The sequence below is a fragment of the Pelophylax lessonae genome (assembly GCF_965119305.1).
Source record: "Pelophylax lessonae genome assembly, chromosome: 8".
Classification (NCBI taxonomy): Eukaryota; Metazoa; Chordata; class Amphibia; order Anura; family Ranidae; genus Pelophylax; species Pelophylax lessonae.
Genome location: NC_138775.1, coordinates 22,603,053 through 22,625,020, shown reverse-complemented (window position 1 = coordinate 22,625,020; position 21,968 = coordinate 22,603,053). Strand labels below are relative to the sequence as shown.

The following is a 21,968-nucleotide window of genomic DNA, read 5'->3' as shown; positions in this document are numbered from 1 at the left end:
ACAGAGGGGTGGGTGTTGTGTCCGTCAATGAACATCAGATAAATAGATTTTACGGTAAGTGAAAAATCCAATTTTCCTTTCGTTCATAGATGGACACAGCTCCTGATCTTCTTAACCATTGGGACGTCCCAAAGCAGTGTTAACATGAGGGGTGGGAACAGCAAAAAACTCCCAAGGCTAACTATAGCTAACCAGGTAAACAGAAGCTCAACCAAAACAACTGGAGCTCACCTGAAAAATACAATACACCCTTCAAAGAGGAACAGGTCCTCTAAACAGCAGCCTGCAAAACCTTGCGGCCAAAGGAAGCATCTGCAGATGCCAACACATCCACTTTATAGAACTTTGTGAAAGTGTGCACTGACGACCAGGTGGCCGCCTTGCAAACCTGCGTCACTAACACATGAGGACAGAAGGCCCAGGAGGCACTGAGCGCCCGAGTATAATGCGCCTTGACAGGGAAAGGAGGAACCTGACCCTTGATGGAATAGGCCTGAACCATCGTCTGTCTAATCCATCTGGAAATGGTCACAGAGGAAGCGGACAACCCTTTTTGGAGGCCCATCCGTGAGCACAAATAGTGAGTCTGCTTTCCTAAGAGACTCCGTAGCTGCCAAGAAACTCACACCACGCAATGTACACTTTCTACGTGCAATGGTAGGTCTTCCTAGAAGTAGATTTCCTAGCTATTAATAGCGTTGGAATCACAGACGCAGACAAACCTCTATCCATCAGCACCTGGCAACAGTCAAACCGTCAAAGCCAGCGACTGTAATGCAGGATGGAAGATTGGTCCTTGGGACAGCAGATCCCCCTGAGAGGAAGCTTCCAAGGAACGTCAGCGACCAGCTGCACCAGATCAGCGTACCAAGCCTGGCGAGGCCATTCCGGAGTCATTAAGATGAGCGGAGTCCCTTCTGCCTCGATCCTGCATAGAAGTCTTGGCAGAAGCTGGAGAGGAGCGTAGGCATAAATCAGACGATACTGACCCCACTGGGCTACTAGCGCATCTGTGGCGTCCACGAGAGGATTCCACGACTGAGCCATAAACATCTGCACCTTTCTGTTGAGCAGGGCTCGGGGTGTCGGGGATGCCCCAACACACACACAAATGATGAAACCCCTATGGATGAAGGGACCACTCCCCTTGGTCCAATGCCTGCTGACTGAGCTAATTGGCCTGGCAGTTTTCTGCCCCGGGAATGTGTACGGTGGAAAGGACTGGAACGAACCATTCTGTCCACCTTGGAATGCCAGCTGCCTCCAGAGTCGCCTGGACACTTCTTGTGCCCCCCTGGTGATTAACATAAGCCACGGCCGTTGCATTGTCCAATTGAATGCGCACTGGACATCCCTGAAGACGATCTGTCCAATGGTCCAGGCACAGTCTGATTGCTCGGAGTTCCAAGACATTGATCGGTAGTCTGCACACTTCTAGTGTCCAGAGCCCCTGGGAAGATTTTTTTCTGAGGACGCCTCCCCAGCCGGACAGGCTGGCATCTGTGGTGACCACTGTCCAATACAAGGGGAGAAAGGATCTGCCCAGCTGAAGCGCCGGAGAACGAAGCCACCATATCAGGGACTCCTTCGTTCCCCAGCTCAGCCGGATCCGATTGCGGGGGTCCAGTACAGTATTTGTACATTGATATTAAATCCCCCCCCTCAATCGTCTCTTCTCCAGAGAGAATAATTTCAGTGCTTGTAGTCTTTCCTCATAGCTGTCTGGTGGGGCTATGTCGTGGCCGACCTGGCGTGAAGCTGAGGTCTGTGTGCATTCGCTGGCAAGACTGAGGTGACCACTAGAACTAGATTATCCAGCCCATCGCTTAGTCCAGCAGTTGATTGCAGATCTCACGGGGAAAAAAAAAAAAAAAACGGGAGAAAAAATTCTATCTAAAAAGAAAAAATTGCCAGGACCAGAGATCCCAGCAAAGAACTAGGTCATTACTCCTGACTAAGCAGAAAAAAAAAAGTATACCCCACCTGGGACTGCATAGCCAGACTTTTTCTGCCTAGTGTCCACCTCCTGTAGGGGGCATTATAAACCAATGGTTACGAAGATCAAGAGCTGTGCCCGTCGAACGAATGAAAAATTTGGGCCGCCTAATACTCACTGCCTAATATATCCCATCCACTTTAAGATGCCATTGTAATGAGATAATCAATGGTATTCACTTCACCTGTCAGTGAAGATAAAATTATGGCTGATCGGTGTATCTTATTTTGACAGGTTCCTTTTTTCACAGATGCACACATCAATTAGGTGACGTGCTTTGTCAAGCAGAGCAATACAATAGCTAACCAGCGGGTGCTCCAGAATCATTTGCTTTGTACTGTCCTGGGAACTGACCTTACTTTTTCTATTTACAAAAAAACTGATCTGAGTGTTTGCCATTTTTTGTCCGGAAAAGATATTGGTTACGGGATCCGTTCAGAAATGCTGCTAGCTGGCTGATGAAAGCCTAAAGTATCTTGCAGGTATCTGTAAAAAGTCCACAGAGTAATATAGTTTTACTTTTGCTATACAAATAATGACGTGACCGGAAGATAACATACAACAGGGGTGCCCAACCCACAGCCTGCATGCAGCCCCAGACACTTAAATATGTGGCCCAGACATGTCTGCATGGCATAGCAGCCGCAGAGATAGCCAGCACAGACAAGCCAGGCACAGGAAGACCTGGAGAGATTCCAGGGATGCCATGTTCGGCATAGCACCGGCAGCAGTGACTGTTGGGACTCCCTAGGCAAATAAGTGCTGCATAGCTGGATCTAGGGAGGTATTGGGGTTGGTTACACCCCCCCCCCCCCCCGGCTCATTAGCTATCCTTAAGCTGGGTACAGCCATGGGCTGCCAGCGCTGATCAACTGCTGGTTTTCCAGCATGTACGTTCAACAGAAGCTGTGAGGCTGGACAGCTAGCTGTACACGCATACCAAATGTCGGCCAGTTTCTGCTGAACCAGGCTGATACTCGGATTGTGCGTACCTAGCATTTTTGTTGGTGTATTTTGTGTGTGGCCCAATAGATATCCTTTTTCGACCAATGTCGCAGAGGAAGGTCGAAAAGTTGGCATGAAGAATGTACATTTAAACACAACAATGGAAGTGCAACAGACCAGTGTGAAGACATACATTGAATTTTAAAGGGGTGCATTTTTCTTAAGCTTTTCATGTGTTTTTTTTTTTGGTTAAAAGTGCTTCAAAAACAACTCCGTGTGAAAGCAGCCTATCGTCCGAAAAGGTGCCAATGATGGCCGAAAATAAATTCATAATAATTTAAATTCGTGATATGAATTAAAAACTCAAATACAAAAAAAATATACTGTAATGAAACCGTGACCCACACTGTTTGTGGGCTTCCATCAGTATACGGCTTCCTCCAGTCCTGAACATAGATAATCAGATATTCCAGCCGCCCTACACAAAACTAGACGACAACTTAGCCTGTATGTATCTGAAAACAACTAACCCCTTATTGGACAAGAAACAGCCTTTTTATACACTTGAGAAGTAGGTCAGTCACTACATGAACAATGACCCGAATATTTACCCAAAACATCACACAATGGTTGGATAACTAGGTACAGCTGACTCATGGCTAATCCCATCTAGACAAGGTTATCATTAATGTGCTAATTAACTCAGCACACCTAAACCAGACTGGAGGACCAGACTGCCCGCAACAAGGCTAAAACAAAATACAAAATTACACATTATCCTAAGTATAAACACAGAACATCTTATTATACAGACAATATCAAGAGACCCCAGAAGCAGTCTGTCCTTCTACATTGAAGTACATGGAATACACATCTAAGCACTGCTTTAAATATTTAGGAGTCACAGACTTCATGGCAACAGGCTATAGGTCTCACAGTGTAAAAGTGGGAATAAATCTTCATATTTGAGCGATATTGTTGATAAATATTACTGTCCCATTTGAAGTAATCCAAACCATATTCTCAGTGTCCATGGAGTCCATCATTTCCTTGGTCACCTTGTGTCCCTAATGGCGCTTTTCCACTGCATAGAACCGAACGGTTCGGCTCGCTTTTGTGCTTTTCCACTGCTGGTACCCCAATGGTATAGTGTAGGAACGGTACGGTGGCGCTTTTCCACTGCATGGAACCAAACGGTACGGCTCTCAAAAACAGTACCTACTCGATTGTGGTTCCAAGAGGTACCACACCCGGTACCATATCCCACAATCCTTAGCATGCAGTCACTTCTAGCCACTGATTGGTCAGAGAATCCCACCCACCCACTTAACTTTAGTACTACTTTAGTGGAAAAGCAAACCCTACCGTACCGTACCGAACCGTTCCAACACCGTACCATGCGGTACCAGCAGTGGAAAAGCAAACCAGGCCAAGCAGGGCCGAGTAGAGCCGAGCCGGTACTTACAGTGGAAAAGTGCCATAATAGACACAGGGTGACTTACACATAAGAGGAGCCTAGGGGGCCGAGAGAGGGATTTCTCAACCTCTCTAAGGTAAGCTGGGTTCCATGGGCCCCCCAACCCAAGTGACTCCCGTCACAGACACACACACACACACACTATATATATATATATATATATATATATATATATATACACACACATATACATATACACACACACACACACACACACACACATAAATATGTATTTAATTTTTTTTTTAACTCTCCGTTTTGGTTTTTGGGCCAAGTGCATCCTGAATTTTCAGTTTTGGTCCACAATTTTCATTTCGGTGCACCACTAGTTGGCATACAATAAAAAATACAGTGGGTACGGAAAGTATTCAGACCCCCTTAAATTTTTCACTCTTTGTTATATTGCAGCCATTTGCTAAAATCATTTAAGTTCATTCTTCTTCCTCATGAATGTACACATAGCACCCCATACTGACAGAAAAACACAGAATTGTTGACATTGTTGCAGATTTATTAAAAAAGAAAAACTGAAATATCACATGGTCCTAAGTATTCAGACCCTTTGCTGTGACACTCATATTTAACTCAGGTGCTTTCCATTTCTTCTGATCATCCTTGAGATGGTTCTACACCTTCATTTGAGTCCAGCTGTGTTTGATTATACTGATTGGACTTGATTAGGAAAGCCACACACCTGTCTATATAAGACCTTCCAGATCACAATGCATGTCAGAGCAAATGAGAATCATAAGGTCAAAGGAACTGCCTGAAGAGCTCAGAGACAGAATTGTGGCAAGGCACAGATCTGGCCAAGGTTACAAAAAGATTTCTGCTGCACTTAAGGTTCCTAAGAGCACAGTGGCCTCCATAATCCTCAAATGGAAGACGTTTGGGATGACCAGAACCCTTCCTAGAGCTGGCTGTCCGGTCAAACTGAGCTATCGGGGGAGAAGAGCCTTTTTGAGAGAGGTAAAGAAGAACCCAAAGATCACTGTGGCTGAGCTCCAGAGATGCAGTCAGGAGATGGGAGAAAGTTGTAGAAAGTCAACCATCACTGCAGCCCTCCACCAGTCGGGGCTTTATGGCAGAGTGGCCCGACGGAAGCCTCTCCTCAGTGTAAGACACATGAAAGCCCACATGGAGTTTGCTAAAAAACACCTGAAGGACTCCATGATGGTGAGAAATAAGATTCTCTGGTCTGATGAGACCAAAATAGAACTTTTTGGCCTTAATTGTAAACGGTATGTGTGGAGAAAACCAGGTACTGCTCATCACCTGTCCAATACAGTCCCAACAGTGAAGCATGGTGGTGGCAGCATCATGCTGTGGGGGTGTTTTTCAGCTGCAGGGACAGGACGACTGGTTGCAATCGAGGGAAAGATGAATGTGGCCAAGTACAGGGATATCCTGGACAAAAACCTTCTCCAGAGTGCTCTGGACCTCAGACCGGGCCGAAGGTTTACCTTCCAACAAGACAATGACCCTAAGCACACAGCTAAAATAACGAAGGAGTGGCTTCACAACAACTCCGTGACTGTTCTTGAATGGCCCAGCCAGAGCCCTGACTTAAACCCAATTGAGCATCTCTGGAGAGATCTAAAAATGGCTGTCCACCAACGTTTACCATCCAACCTGACAGAACTGGAGAGGATCTGCAAGGAGGAATGGCAGAGGATCCCCAAATCCAGGTGTGAAAGACTTGTTGCATCTTTCCCAAAAAGACTCCTGGCTGTATTAGATCAAAAGGGGGCTTCTACTAAATACTGAGTAAAGGGTCTGAATACTTAGGACCATGTGATATTTCAGTTTTTCTTTTTTAATAAATCTGCAACAATGTCAACAATTCTGTGTTTTTCTGTCAGTATGGGGTGCTATGTATACATTCATGAGGAAGAAGAATGAACCTAAATGATTTTAGCAAATGGCTGCAATATAACAAAGAGTGAAAAAGTTAAGGGGGTCTGAATACTTTCCGTACCCACTGTAAATAAATAATAATAAAAGCAGCAAGCTGATAGGCTATGCTAGTGTACAGGTAGCATCCACAACATCGCCCCCAGCTACATCACCAACCTTACCTGCAGATTTTCCCCAAATCCTCCTCCTCCACTCCCTCCCAGGACCTCCTGCTCTCTAGTTCCATTGTTACCTTCTCCCATGCTCGCCTCCAGGACTGCTCCAGGAGCCTCTCCCATCATCTGAAACTCCCTGCCCCAGTATGTCCAGTCAGCCCCTACCCTGTCCGCCTTTGAAAAAACACAGATATTTTGGGAAGCCTACCCCACCTCCACCTAAGAACTGTACCTGAGTCACCTTCATCAGATCGACCCCCGCAGCCACTACCTATTGTACCACCTCCCCCTCCCTTTAGATCGTAAGCTCCATGAGCAGGGCCCTCCTATTTCTTCTGTATTGAACTGTATTAGCATTGTACTTCCCCCTTTATATTGTAATCATGGCCAACATGATTTACAATGACAAAGAGGAACACAACATGCAAGTAAACTGCGCCTTTATCCTGTATTCAAATGTACAATCACTGCCGCAGTTCCTAAGCCCCTAATAAAATTGGTTACTTCACATACAACAGACCAAGAACACACGGAATTCAGCTGCTTCACTGGTTTTTCTAAAGCACTTCAGTCAGCCAGAAGACGCAATCAATCTATATTTGGTTCACGCACATAAAAACATAAAACCGGTCATCTTAAAGATCCTGTAGTACACAAAAGCACTTGGCTTCCATTACCTTCACAGCAAAGGCTCAGATTGTTGGTCGAGGAAGAAGTCATTATCCAGAAAGTTACCAAAAAAGGGTCAGGCAGGAGAAATACAGATCCCTCCAACTAAAACCACCCTACCCGGCAAGCTAAAACAACGTACGCTACAGAAAAAACAAGTAAAAATTTTGTAGAAAAACAAAAACACGAGGTCCTGTTGCCGTCTCCAAGAAAGCCACGCAGCTGGTAATATAATCAGAAAGGATAACTGGCTGGGGGCTGGGATAACATAACCTTTCCTCACAAGCCAGAGCTGCGACATGATGAGGTTCAGACCGGAGTGAAGGAGTGTCAGGGGGCAGCCAGCTTTGCTGGGAGAAGGAAGAAGAGAGCCTGCAGTGGAACTACAAGATCAGAGAGGCCAGTTGGGAACCAAGGAGAGGAGTGGGGAGAAAGTTCCAGGTCACACTGGTTTTTAAGATGAGTCACGACCAAAAAGGGGTGAGAGGGCCTGATAACTGAAGACTGAAATTCTTACCTGTTCAGGAGAAAATGCTGCTTCAGGCTCCCTCCCGTTCATGTGACAAAAAAGGCAAGTCACTTTGTGATTGATAAAGAGGAGGATCTAGGATCACACTGGCTGCAGAAAGACACCTTGTTAACCTCCCTGGCGGTATTCCCGAGTGTGGCTCGGGGTGGAATTTCAGTGCCATTAGCGGTAACCCCTGAGCCACACTCGGGGTACCGCCAGGGAGAAGTCGCTGGATCCTGGAAGAGGTTACTTACCTTGTCTCCGGGATCCCACAATGTATTCCGGCAGTGTACGGCGGCCGGATATTCCGCCTGATGCTCTGTGCCCCGGCTTCCGTTCCCTGCGAGCGTCACGTCGCAGGGGGGTGGAACCGGCGGCAAATTCAAAAAGTAAAACACACTGATATATTGTAATCCTATTGGATTACATTACTAAATAAAATAAATTGACCTTAGTTTGCCCCCCAGTGTCCTTGTCTGCAGTTTTACTATATATATATATATATATATATATATATATATATATATATATATATATATATATATATTAGGGCTGGGCGATTTTGCCTAAAAAAAAAAAAATCTTATATTTTTAAAGAAAAATTCGAGTTTCGATTCGATTTTTTTTCCAATGCACTTAAAAAATGACTGCAGACATCAGATATAGTGTCAAAAGTGCAACTTTATTGCTATGATTGTCCTCAAGAGTTAAAATGCGTAGAATAGAATAAATTCAAATTAAATAGATTAAAAAAAAAAAACAATAGAATAAAATAGAAAGAAAATAACGATCTTCCGAACGTTTTATTAGCAGAAAGTAAAAAATATATATTTTTTTTTCAAAATTGGTCTTTGTTTACAGCACAAAAAATAATGGCGCACAACTGCGCAATTGCAAGTTAAAGTAATGCAGAGCTGTATTTAAAAAAAAAAATGGCCTGGTCATGAAGGGGAGAGTAAATCTTCTGGATGTGAAGTGGGTAATAATATTTGTGGTGCAGTGCCATACACGAAGCAGGACTGATGATAGAATCCAGCAGCCTGGAGTGTCAGGTCACATGGAGCAGGGATAACCCGGCATGCCTTAGGGGCAGCAATGGGCTCCTGACCCCACATGCACCATGTGCCCACCTTCTTCACAGTGAGCTCAGGCCACAGCCTCCTCCAATCTACACCTCTCCAGCGCTTGCTTGTTATCTATCAGTGAACACGGTAAAGAGACTCAGAGCTCAAGTGAGCAGTTGAAGGAGCGGCTAGTGTGTGTACTGTCTATGGTTACGCGGGGCGGGGGCTGGCTCATATCGCGCTATAGAAAAAACTATAGTGGCAAAAAACTCGAGTTTGAAAAAAAAAAAAAAAAAATCTCTTTACACTAAAAAAAAAAAATCGATCGATTTTTTGCCCAGCCCTTATATATATATATATATATATACACACACACACATACATACATACATATACACACATACACACTAGGGCTGCACGATATTGGGGAAAAAAGTACATTGCGATATTACGTTTTTAACGATATATATCGCAATATTTCTCCCAGTCATCAGTTAGCAGAGCTCAGCTTTCTGCCAGGGGATCCACCACACTTGTAGAACTTCTCCCGCCCGGACAGCCCGAGCCTTGTGTCGGAGCCGGAGTGTAGAGGAAGGGTGCTGAGTGAAGTGTTGGTAGCAGCCTTTGTATGGCGGTGTTCCTCCGCCATGCTCCGGACGTCTCTCCCCCCTCTCCTGCTGCTTTGCACTGTAGCCTCTCCGCCATGCAATCCGCCCCGTACTCCAGCCCTCCCAGCTCTGCCTCTTAGTCAACAGCCGACCATTACTCCGCCCTGCTCCGCCCATTGTCTCGCCATTGAATCTATTTACAAAAATTTAAAGCCTGATCCCAGCCCCGATGCAGCCAGGAGAGACAATGGGCGGAGTAATGGTTGGCTGGATACTAGAGGCAGAGCTGGGAGGGAAGTGTGGGACGGATGTAATCACTGCGAGTCCTCCTCCTCCCCCCGAGTCCCGACTTCTCCCTGCCTAATGCCTGAATATCGTGTCTTCGGCGATATGAATATCGCCCATGCCTGCAGAACGATAGTCGATATCACATCGACCATTGTTCAGCCCTAATACACACATATATTATATATACATACATACACACACACTAATATATTACATACACAGATAGAAATATATATATATATATACATACACACACACACACACACACACACACACACACACACACACACACACACACACACACACACACACACACACACACACAAGAAACCGCTCACGAACCTGCAGTAAAAATTCATCCTCTAGCCAAAAATATAAAAAAAATAAGCTTTTACCAGTTCAACTTTACAACTGGTAGAATCGTTTAACATGATGTAGTTTTGTTTCAGAACCAAAACAGATGGCAGTCAAAATTAAAACCAATGCTGTACATTATCAGTTAAGGTGCTGCCTTACCTTCTCCGCCATCTTCCAGGCTGCAGCCCCCATTAGGAACCGTCAGTTTTTCATGCGCTTTCCCCACAAGCGGCAGCTCATCTTGTGTTGCTGGAATCGTCTGGGAATCCACAAACGTTTCCTTATTATGAAGAATTTCGGGTGGTTTTGGGACTTCCTGCTGACGCTCCAAAACTTGCTCCGAAACTTTAGCGGCTACCTCTTTAATTGGAACATTCACACCTGAAGCCGTGTCCTCTTCTATCCTGTTACTTGGCGTGGAGGAGCACCCAGGCTGTACCATCTGAGAGACCGACGGATCCACCGGCTGCACATCAGGAAGAGGAATCATCTCTTGGTCACATGCAGTAGCCTTCAACATGAAAAAGAAGAATGTTATATAAAAAAAGAAATCACACAACAGTATGTGATACATACTAGCACATTATGCATTTTGCAGGGGAAAAAAAAAAAGGAAGTTTACTTCCTCTTTAAAGTGGCTGTAAACCTCAGACATGAAATATGAACAAAGCATATCCCTCTATAGTGTGTACTGGTTTCCATCCTGAGTACTAAGTTTTATTTCTGTCTGCTGCCTCCTTCCTCTACTATCAGTAGGAGTCACTTCTGATCAGTTTTCCTGACACCGAGAGATAAAAAGGTGACAGGGGAGGGAGGCTCCAGCCTGTTGACAGCCTCAGCTTTGGTCCTGTGTGCAGGGGGGGGGTCTCTTCCCTCCAATCAGCTCTTAATGAGCTCTGCAGGAAGTGTAACTTTAGCTCCCTACTTCCTACTTTGTGAGAGCTCAGACAAGCTGTAAAAAAAATTATTGAAGGGGAGGGATCTCCAGCACACAGCCTGTGAATGACAGCCTCAGTTCCGTTCCTGTGTATTGTTATGAAAGGGGTGTGTCCTTTCCCTCCAATCAGCTCTCCTCACTGAGCTCTGCAGAGTGTAACCTCCACTTCGGCCTCCTGCTTTCTGAAAGCTCAGACAAGCCATAAAAAATTCTGGACTTTGAACAGATGTAGATAAACAGGTACAACTTATGAAGGAGGATTGGTTTAATTTCTGTGCATCACCCGAGGCCAGTCATTTCATTGGGTATATGTAAAAGTTTACAACCACCAAGTGCGGGTTCACATTAGTGCGATGACAGAGATGGCATGTAGTTCGGAGCACACTGCTCCCTAAAATTACATGCAATGTCTGTGCGGTGCAAATTCAGCCATACAGTTCGTATGGCTGAATTTGCACCGCAATCGCACTAAAAAGACACACAGGACCCTTTTTTTTTGGTCCGCAGCAGAATCGGATCGCATGGTGGTTCACACTAGTGCGAACTTACAGCTTACAGATCGTACTGCGATATGTGATCTGACCTGGGGGGTGTCTAACTTTTGACACCCCCAGCGTATCGCATATGACAGTGTGAACTGCCAGATGTGTGGATGTGATGCGGGAACACGCTGTATAGTCGCAGCCTTCCCGCATCGCACAAATGTGAACCGGCGCTCAAACAATGTGTACTTGGCCTTTTTGAACCTCTCCCTGACCTACAGTTAACTCACCCTTCCCCCTACACAGATGCCTTCTCACATCGATCAGGCGCGACCTCCTGTGTTTGTTTACATTCAGTGCCACAAGTTTCACTGAGCTGGCTGTGCATTAGTGCACCACAGACTTCTATGGGATCATCTATGGCAGGGATATGCAAACTGTGGCCCTCCAGCTGTTGCAAAGTCCAATCATGCCTCTGGGTGTCATGCTTGTGGCTGTCAGTCTTGCTATGCCTCATGGGATATGTAGTTCTGCAAAATCTGGGAGGGCCACAGTTTGCATACCCCTGATCTATGGCCTTGGGACACAGCTAAATAGAGTTCTGGGGATGTGCAGGTGCAGCCAGGACTTGCATTGCTGGATGTAAACAAACACCAGAGGGTGTGACAAACGGATCAAGGGGCGGATACTTCTGTGAAGGAGGACCTGTGACATTAGGTTGAGAAAAAGGCAAAAAAGAAAAAGAAGATTGACGCTCCCCTGATGTGATTAAAAAAAAAAGAAAAATGCACTGTTACTGTACTAATGACACTGGCAGGGGCGATCAAAGGGTTTAGTGTGTCCCTAGGGGGTGCTTCCTAACTGTGGGAGTGTTGCATTGATTGGAGGAAGACAGAGATCCTGGTTTCTGGTTAGCAGGAAAACAATTCTCCATCTCGTCCCCTTGCAGAACATCGATCTGCCTGGTTTACATAAGCATATCGCTGCTCTGCCTCTCCCGAGGATGATCACAGGTGGCCGGCAGACATCAGGTCTGCAGGACCTGTTGATTGACATCCCCGCTAGCCAATTACGGTGCGATCGCGCCTCTAGCGGCGCATTGGTGCCATTGAACGATCCTTTTGCGCAATTGAACCACTTTGCCACTGTATGTAAACGGCGGCTTGTCGGCAAGCGTGCTCCCAGCCCATAAACATTGCCTATCCAGCGACATGTGCCGGCATAGATTGGCTCTGAAAAAGAGGGTTCCCCTTCTAAACGCGTCAGCCTAACTTGTAAAGGTGCCATTTGGCCTTCTTGCAGTATTGGAACAGTCCATGTCCTGGAGGATATCTGTCCATGCAGTGTTTTGACATGCATATTGATTACATGCGTTTGGGAGTATGATGTATGATACCTTTTTTACTGTTCAACAGATGTTTAATGGTATTGCACTAGGTTGGTGCCCCCTTCTCATTTTCTTTGCATATGTGCAGCATGTGGGTGTTAAAGCCCAGGCTTTTTGCCGCCACATACATAATGTGTTACTGGGCAGTAAAGGCATTAATAAAAGCAACAGGGTCATTTTAAGGGATACATCCTATGAAGGAAGATCACACATCTGCAGGGTCCCCAACTACCAGGCCAGCTTATAAAAGCCATCAATGATGGAGCGTCCGCTTCCACATCAGGTAAGGGGCGATTTATAGAGAAGATGGGCATTGATACATTGCAGTTGCTCAAGTGCTCAGTTTCCCTTTAAATGTATGGAATTATTTTAGGATGGTGGGAAAGTGACCACGAGGGAATGACGGGTTACTATTTTTAGAAGCATCTCCACTTCACATTTGGCAACCAGACCCATGGGGGCAATATGTAGCCGAGTCATTTTTAGAAACTGAATCATCAAGTTGCTGCATCCTCTCTAATCTCACAACCTTCTCAAGTAAATATTTACCATTTGCCAAGGGGGCTGCAGACTTTCCTTTGTAGCAGAACACACAGATTACAGCTCACTGCTACTACTAGAAGACTGAATGGAGGTCTCCTTCCAGCTATTTCACCCTCATCATAAATCCCCGCACTGACAACACCCCCTGCTCTCCTTTGTCGGACCAGCAACCTCTCCCACCCATCAATCCCATGGAAAGCCTGTATTAGGCTGCATTCACATGTCAGCGTATGATCGCGGGCAGAACCGCCGCGGTTCCGCCCGCGATTCGGAGATTTATTGCAAATCGCGGGACGCCTAGCGTTGCCCGTTGATTTGCAATAGCCCCCCAAACGCCGAGCGATGTTGCCGCGATTTACGCCCGCCGAATCGCGGCAACATCGCGCAAACAAAATCGCGGGACGCAATACGCTCCAAAGAAGCTCTTGTACTTTTTTGGAGCGTATTGCGTCCCGCGATTTTGTTTGCGCGATGTTGCCGCGATTCGGCGGGCGTAAATCGCGGCAACATCGCTCGGCGTTTGGGGGGCTATTGCAAATCAACGGGCAACGCTAGGCGTCCCGCGATTTGCAATAAATCTCCGAATCGCGGGCGGAACCGCGGCGGTTCTGCCCGCGATCATACGCTGACATGTGAATGCAGCCTCACAAGAAGAGCTAAAGCCAAAGCTTTTATTTATTTATTTTTTTTATTTTAAAACAGAGTAAGGAAGGGTTAGTGCTGGATCACATTTGTGCTATGCGGGAACACTGAAAATATACAGCGTGTTCCCGCATTGCATCCCTGGCAGTTCACACTGCCATATGCAATACGCTGGGGGTGTCAATTAGAAGTTAACGACACCCCCCCAGGTCAGATCGCATATCGCAGTGCGATCTGAAAGTTTGCACAGGAATCGGATCGCACTGGTGTGAACCACCATGTGATCCGATTCTGTTGCGAACCAATAAAAGGGTCCTGTGTGAATTGGGAGCGATTGTGGTGCGAATTCAGCCATACAACCTGTATGCCTGAAATCTGCACCGCACAGAGATCGCATGTAATTTTAGGAGCAGTGCGCTCCGAATTACATGCGGTCTCTGTGATCGCACAAATGTGAACCGGCACTTATAATCCCTGTCACTTTTTTCACCATTTGTGTCCCATTGCGGAGATTTCCCTTCACTTCCTTTCCCATAGCCACAACAGGAAGTGAGAGCAAATCCTAAAGTGAAGGAATCCTTAGTTGTCACCAGAACTAGTGTCCCCATTAGAAGATTTATTTTATTTTTTTTATTTCAGGTACTTATATAGCGCTGTCAATTTACGCAGTGCTTTACATATACATTACACATTCACATCAGTCCCTGCCCTCAAGGAGCTTACAATCTAAGGTCCCTAACTCACATTCATACATACATAGTAGGGACAATTTTTTTTTTTTACAGGATCCAATTAGCCTGCCAGCATGTCTTTGGAGTGTGAGAGGAAACCGGAGTACCCGGAGGAAACCCACGCAGGCACAGGGAGAGCATGGAAACTCCAGGCAGGTGGTGTCGTGGTTGGGATTCGAACCAGCAACCCTCTTGCTGCTAGGTGAAAGTGCTAACCACTACACCACTGTGCCGCCCAAGATTTCCTCTCTATTCCTGTTCAGGGGAAAACCCAGAATCTGCGATTTTTTTATTTTACTTTCAATAATGGTAAAAAGGTCAAAGAGAGGGTGAATCTACCTAACAGGGATACAAACCGCAATAAAAAAAAATGGATAGGCATTCTAAACCCTTTCCACCCTATCAAAAACTAAAAAATATTTTGCCTTTAGTTATATTTTAGACCAGGGCTCGACACACCCCATGCGTCAGGTCGCGTTGGCGACTAGAATTAGCAGCCTGGCGCCCGGGTTACACTGCGGCAGGTGTCTTGTCGCCAGACATCCCAAGTCCCCTGCGAGGTGCGGGAGTGTGCCGCATGTGGGCTGCGGTTTCCTGACACCCACAAGTGCTGCGCAATGTCCCGGCTATCTGTGTCACCAGTGACAGAACACAGCAAACCTTTCCTGTATAGTTCCGGCTCCGTCCCATCAAAGGCAGAGTGACATCAAAATTCACTCCACCTGGGAGAGGAGAGATACAGAAAGCATCGGCTCTGCATGCTTTCTCCAGCGCCGCTCCTCACACTCTCCGCCAGCAGTAAGTCACATGTCCTAGGGGGTGCAACTAGCCCCCAGCACAGAATTGTAAATATCCCAGCATGTGCAGTGTTTCAAATCACTGAAGTGCTCGCGGTGGTTGGAGCGTTCCTTTAACCACTTTACCACCGGAGGATTTTGCTGTCTTACGTCCAGGCCACTTTTTGCGATTCAGCGCTGTGCGACTTTAACTGACAATTGCGCGGTCGTGCGACACTGTACCCAAACGAAATTTACGTCCTTTTTTTCCCACAAACAGAGCTTTCTTTTGTTGGCATTTGATCACCTGTGCGATTTTTACTTTTTTAGCTATAAAAAAAAAAAAAAAAAAAAAAAAAAAAAAAAGCGTAAATTTTGAAAAAATAACAATATTTTTAACATTTTTTTATATGAAATTCCCCCCAAAAAAATGTAAAAATCTAAATTTTTTTAAATTTTAGGCCAATTTGTTTTCTGCTACCTATGTTTGGTAAAAAAAAAAAAAAAAAAAATCACAATAAGCGTATTTTGGTTTGCGCAAAAGTTATTGCGTTTACTAACTAAGGGAAAGATTTTTGTCATTTTTGGTGTTTTTTTTTTAACGAGTAATGGCGGCGATCTGCGATTTTTTTTGCGGGACTGCGACATTGCGGCGGACAGATCGGACCCTTGACTGACATTGACACTTTTGGGGGTACCAGTGACATTACTACAGTAATCAGTGCTATACATATGCACTGTTACTGCAAAAATGACACTGGCAGGGAAGGGGTTAATTTTATTGGAGAGGGAGGGGGTTAATGTATGCCTGGTGCTTACTGACATGTGTGGGAGGAGGTGACAGTGACACAGGGACAGATAGCAGGTTCAGCTATGCTGAACCCTACTGTCTGTCACTTAGGAGATCCACCCGCTTTGTTCACACAAGCGGCGGGTCTCCAAACTCGATCCCCAACGATCGGGGAAGCGCGGCGGTGATCACCGCCGCTCCTCCCCTGGCCCGAGCGAGCCTCCAGCGGCGCACGTGCGCCGCCCACAAGGGGAGGAGTCCAGCGACGTAGGTCTACGTCGCTGGACGGGAACGAGCCACTTTGCCGCAGTAGAGCTCCAGTGAGCGGTCAGCCAAGTGGTTAACCACTTGCCGACCGCCCCACGCAGATTTGCTGTGGCAGGGCGGCGGCTCAGCTGCGCATAATCACATAGGTCTAAATGATTATGTGCACGTGGTCTCGACTGTGCGCTCGCGCCGCCGAGTCGCGCTCCCGCTGAGATTAGACACAGCGGAAGCCAGACCGAAGGAGGAGCGGGGCTCGATAGCCACCGGCCTCCTGCGATCTTCAGGGAAACTGACAGGAGAGCCGCCTGCCTATGTAAACAAAGCAGACGGCTCTGCTGTCAGAGATCGGTGTTTCAGCTTAGCTGAGACACAAAATCTCAATGTGCCTTTCTGTGTGCCTGTCACAGAGCCCCCCCCCCCCACAGATAGCAAGCACAATTAGGCTTACACTTAACCCCTTGATCACCCCCAGTATTAACCCCTTCCGTGCCAGTGTCATTTATACAGTAACAGTGCATATTTAGCACTGATCACTGTATTGGTGTCACTGGTACCCAAAAAGTGTCACTTAGTGTCAGATTTGTCCACTGCAATGTCAGTCCCGCTAAAAATCGATGATTGATGCCATTACTAACAAAAAAATAAAAATAAAAAGTCCAAAAATCGATCCCGTGGTTTGTAAACGCTACAACATTTGCGCAAACCAAAAAAAATATGCTTTTTGGGATTTTTTTTTTTTTTACCAAAAACATGTAGCAAAATACAAATTGGCCTAAACTTATTAAAAAATAGATTTTTAATAATCTTTAAGAGTCGGTTCACACTGGGGCGACACGACTCTGTACTACTTCGGGGGCGACTTGTGCATTCCCATGCACCATGACTTCGGAGCGACCTGCAGGGACTTCACATAATGGAAGTCTATGAAAGTCGCTCCGAGGTCGCCCCGAAGTAGTACAGGACCCTTTTTCTAAGTCGGAGCGACTTGTGTCGCTCCTATTAGAACGGGTCCTGTAGCAGTCAATGGACCGCAAGGAAGCGCGACTTGTCAGGCTGACAAGTCGCCTGACAAGTCACGCTAGTGTGGACCGCCTCTTATTGGGAATGTTTTATAGCAGAAAGTAAATAATATTGTTTTTTTTTCAAAATTGTCGCTCTTTTTTTGTTTATAGCGCAATATCTAAAAACTGCACAGGTGATCAACTACCACCAAAATAAAGCTCCATTTGTGGGGAAAAAAGGACGTTAATTGTATTTGGGGTACAGCGTCGCACGACCGCGCAATTGTCAGTTAAAGTAACACAGTGCTGAATTGCAAAAAATGCCTGGTCATTAGGGGGTAAAATCTTCTGGAGCTGAAGTGGTTAATATCTCACAGAAGAAGTAAACAAAGTACACACGGGTCGAATGCCAGGCAACATCAGCCGGTTCATTTAAAACTGGCCGCCATTGGGCCCGTGTGTATGGCAGCTGGACCGACAGAAGCTGGCCATTTGGCAAAAAAAAAAAAACTGGCTTATAACTTTTTTAGCTGGCTCCTAGATTTCAAGCAAATTTGCCAAGCCCTGTTTTAGATATGGCTGGATGAGCGTTCCCGCTCGCGATTTTGTGTGTCGCGCTTCAGAAAGCCCATTCACTTGGGGCTCCCGCTTCTTTTTAGACAAACTTCATGCAACTTTTTATAACCGAAAGTAAAAGGATTTTCTTCATTTTTTTTTCTCCTTTATACAGTAGAAAAAAAAAAAAAGTTAATAGAAAGCGTGATTTGTTTTAACCACTTGCCAACCGCCGCCCGACTATATACGGCGGCGGTCAGCCCTTCCCAGGCAAAGTGACGTACCGGTACGTCACTAGCCTGGGAGCGAATAGGGGGCGAGCGTGCGCCGCCGGAGGTGCGCTCCCGGCCCAACTCGTACCAGAGGAAGCCGGCGCGTTTGTCGGGCAGAGAGGGAGAAAGGCAGGCGGCTAGTGTAAACAAAGCAGCCTGTCATTCTCCCCTGTGTAAAACACAGATCACTCGGTCCTGCTATGTAGGACCGTTGATCTCTGCTATTACACCACTAGCCACATCCAATGACAGTAAGAAACATGCCCCCAGGACACAATTAACCCCTCCCTCTCCAATAAAGTTAACCCCTTCACTGCCAGTGTCATTTTTACAGTAACAGTGCATATGTATAGCACTGATTACTGTAGTAATGTCACTGGTACCCCCAAAAGTGTCAAAAAATGTCAGTCAAGGGTCCGATCTGTCCACCGCAATACCGCAAAAAAAAGTAGCGGAAAACAAATTGGCCAAAAATTTTAAAAAATTTAGATTTTTACATTTTTTGGGGGGGGGGGGGATTTCATATAAAAAAAATGTGAAAAATATTGTTATTTTTGCAAAATTGTCGCTCTTTTTTTGTTTATAGCGCCTGATCAAGAAATAAAAATAAATAAAATAAAATCGCACAGGTGATCAAATACCACCAAAAGAAAGCTCTGTTTGTGGGGAAAAAAGGACATCAAATTAGTTTGTGTACGGCGTCGCACGACCGCGCAATTGTCCGTTAAAGTCACGCAGTGCCGAATCGCAAAATACCCCCTGGTCAGGAAGGGGGTAAAATCTTCTGGGGCTTAAGTGGTTAAAAAACAATACAAAAATTTAGGTACGTGGTATGACCATGTAATTGCCAAACTATCACAGCACTGAAAACTGAAGGATAGCCAGGTACAAAGTGGGTTTAGCATGCAGGTATTAAGAGGTGCAGCATGTTGGTATGGTGGTGGTTAACAAAGGAAAATAAAATAAAAACTGCCTGTGGAACAAAAAAAAAGATGTTTACCAACCAACACACATGGGTCAACCTAGTTTTTTCGCTGCCTGGGAAATGGGCCTGCATCAGTGGAAAATTCTTGCATAATTATATGTTGGCACGCCAACCAGAGGCACGTGTGACAGTGCAAAAGCACAGATATGAAAGACAGAGAGAGAGCACTGTAACCCTAAACAAAAAAAAGAAAGCAGTATATACTTCTGAGCAAGTCAGATAGGGTCCCCCCCACTGGGTGCAAGGTTTTTTTTTGGCTACAGGACACATCCAATAACAGAGGCACATGGAGCTCTTTAAGAAAGTGAAGATTTAACCACTTTAGGACCGGTCACTGTGCTGTTACTGCGACACAGTGGCAGCCCTGCACAGGATTCGATGCGTTTCCCACATTGCATCAGTGTGAGCCAGGGCTTACTGGCTAGAAAAAATAAATAAAAAAGTGGAAACCCCTATTGGGAAGTACAATTAGGCGCTGCCCTTTCTGACGTCCAAAACGAATAAAAAACATTTTAGCTTACGTTATATTTTAATAATGGGCAGTTTCAGGTTAAAAAAAAAAGCCCCCCTTTAGCAATCTTACCTTGTCCCCTGCAGCATTCTGAGTATCTCTGAGGGGACTTGCTGGTTTTGCTAGTACTGAGGTATCCCCGGCCTGAGTCCGGTCAGAAACTTTGCCTGGCCCTTTACTTTTCACACACTTTGTAGAATCCTCTAGGCTGACAGTTCTGTGACTGCGAGGGCTGGCATCCCGTGCAGGGACTGCGGAAACGGGTTTATGGGGCAAGCCTTTTCTAATCTGTGGCCCGCTCGGGGTGGCTATACTAGCTTCACTTTTTCTTGTGACATGGGCCTTTCCTCTAGTGGGGACTTCCGCCGATTCCTGGCCTTGTTTGGCGCTCTTCTGCTCAGATTTCATCTTTTTCATCTCAGAGCTCCCAGCGGGTTGGGTTGGATTCTTTTCAGATGCAGAGATTTTTAAAGGTACTTTCCCTTTGCTGTTTTCTTTCATTGTAGTTGGCTTCCCTTTCTCTTTAACCACATCTTTCTTCTTTTTCTAAGAAAAGGAATATAGTAATACAGTAGTAAGATTTCAACATTCTTTTTTAAAATGTACACTGATCAGCCATAACATTATGAAAGTGAATAACATTGAATATTTTATTACAATGACACCTAATGCTGTTAAAGCATACTTACCTGCTCTGTGCAAAGTGGCCCCGAACCTCCTCTTTTGGGGTCCCTAATCGGGGCTCTCTGCTCCTCCTCTTCTCGGTGTGCCCCATAGGAAGCTACTTCCTAATCCAGAATTTTTTTTTTATCCATCCCTGATTTTAACACAAACACACAACATGTACATATCTTTTTATATATGTATATATGTCCACAAGGTCCATCTGCCCTTTGCCACAGCCACCTTTTTGATCTATACCAGCCTTGGTAGTTTGTCAATAGACTGTGGGTATTTAAGCCCACATCCAACATGGCCCCAGTACGGCCTGAAGGAGTGCATGCTCCGCACCGCGTCGCCATAAGTCCGCCACACCGCAACCAGGAAGTGACACCACAGGCCCTCAGACGGATGAGTCACAGCCCCCAGCAGACCCAGGAAGCCCTTGGTTCAAACCAGGGTGAATTCTGCTGCCTACACCTGATGGCGGACATCGGCCCCAAGGACCCCCCCTCGTTTGCGGCAGTGAAGGACCACCTTATTTTTATTAATTTTTGGTGTTTTTAGATTTTTAGGCTGTATTGTTAGTGTTATCTGTATGCACCGGGGCTCTAAGAGTAATGTAATTTCGATTCTCTGCATGTATGTATTGTACATGTGGAAGAATTGACAATAAAGTAGCTTTGACTTTGACTCTTGCCATTAAATGCCTGTTTTTACCCACCGTTGTAATTTTAATCTTCTTTTAGTTTTTACTGCTAAACTTAGTAGGCGCTTGCGATTTTCTCCTCTCTTGCATTCTCAACAGAGCCCCTTCTCTCGTCATCACCAGCAGCCACCAGTGTACAGGTACCAGACCAGGAACTGCCCCCCCCCCCCCTTTCCAAGAACACGTGTCCATCATTGGACATTCTCTGATGCTCCTGGATTTATGCCTATTTATCCATTATCATTCAACAATTCATTACAGACTGTTCGAGACTATACTGCATATCTGAACTTGCGCCAATTCCTGTTTTTGCATTGGGGGCAAGCTGCACATGCTCAGGTTTTTGTTTTCTTGGGAGGGTGCATGTAATCTGCACAGGGCCAAATCAGCACTGTCCAAACAGAGGTTCAGGGGTCATGCAGCCTCATAGGACAGTCAGAGGGGGGTGGAAACTCCTCCTACAAGCTTTAACTAGACACTGATAGGATAGAAGTCACAAGACTGCTAATGAGAAAAGGTATTTAGCAGTTCATATTTACTAAAATAATTGCATTTCCATGTTCTGTGTACTGTGGGAGATCAGATATAGTGAATGCAGAGTCCTTGGTTTACTAACACTTGAAGGTAAAAAAAAAAAAAATTAACAGTCAGCCATGAACTTCCAAACTTCTGTTTCCATTGCTAAATCAAATGAACGAAAAAAAAAAAAAAAAAAAAAAAAAAAAAAAAGAAT

General features: G+C 45.6%; 1 protein-coding gene and 1 long non-coding RNA gene across 3 annotated transcripts in view; one reads left to right on the top strand and one right to left on the bottom strand.

Moving 5' to 3' along the window:
• Window positions 1–21,968, bottom strand: part of USP19 (ubiquitin specific peptidase 19) — a 150,952-nt gene that overhangs the window by 91,487 nt on the left and 37,497 nt on the right. For both annotated transcript variants that reach the window (XM_082265345.1, XM_082265346.1), the window contains exons 5-6: window positions 19,939–20,412; window positions 10,147–10,498 (exon numbers count right to left, since the gene is read on the bottom strand). In XM_082265345.1, coding sequence (XP_082121471.1) covers window positions 10,147–10,498; window positions 19,939–20,412 — 826 coding nt within the window. The remainder of the gene's footprint in view (window positions 1–10,146; window positions 10,499–19,938; window positions 20,413–21,968) is intronic.
• The window catches only part of LOC309561462, a 266,849-nt gene continuing 262,537 nt past the window's right edge, over window positions 17,657–21,968 (top strand). The window contains exon 1 of the long non-coding RNA XR_014225567.1: window positions 17,657–17,737. This is a non-coding gene — a long non-coding RNA (uncharacterized lncRNA). The remainder of the gene's footprint in view (window positions 17,738–21,968) is intronic.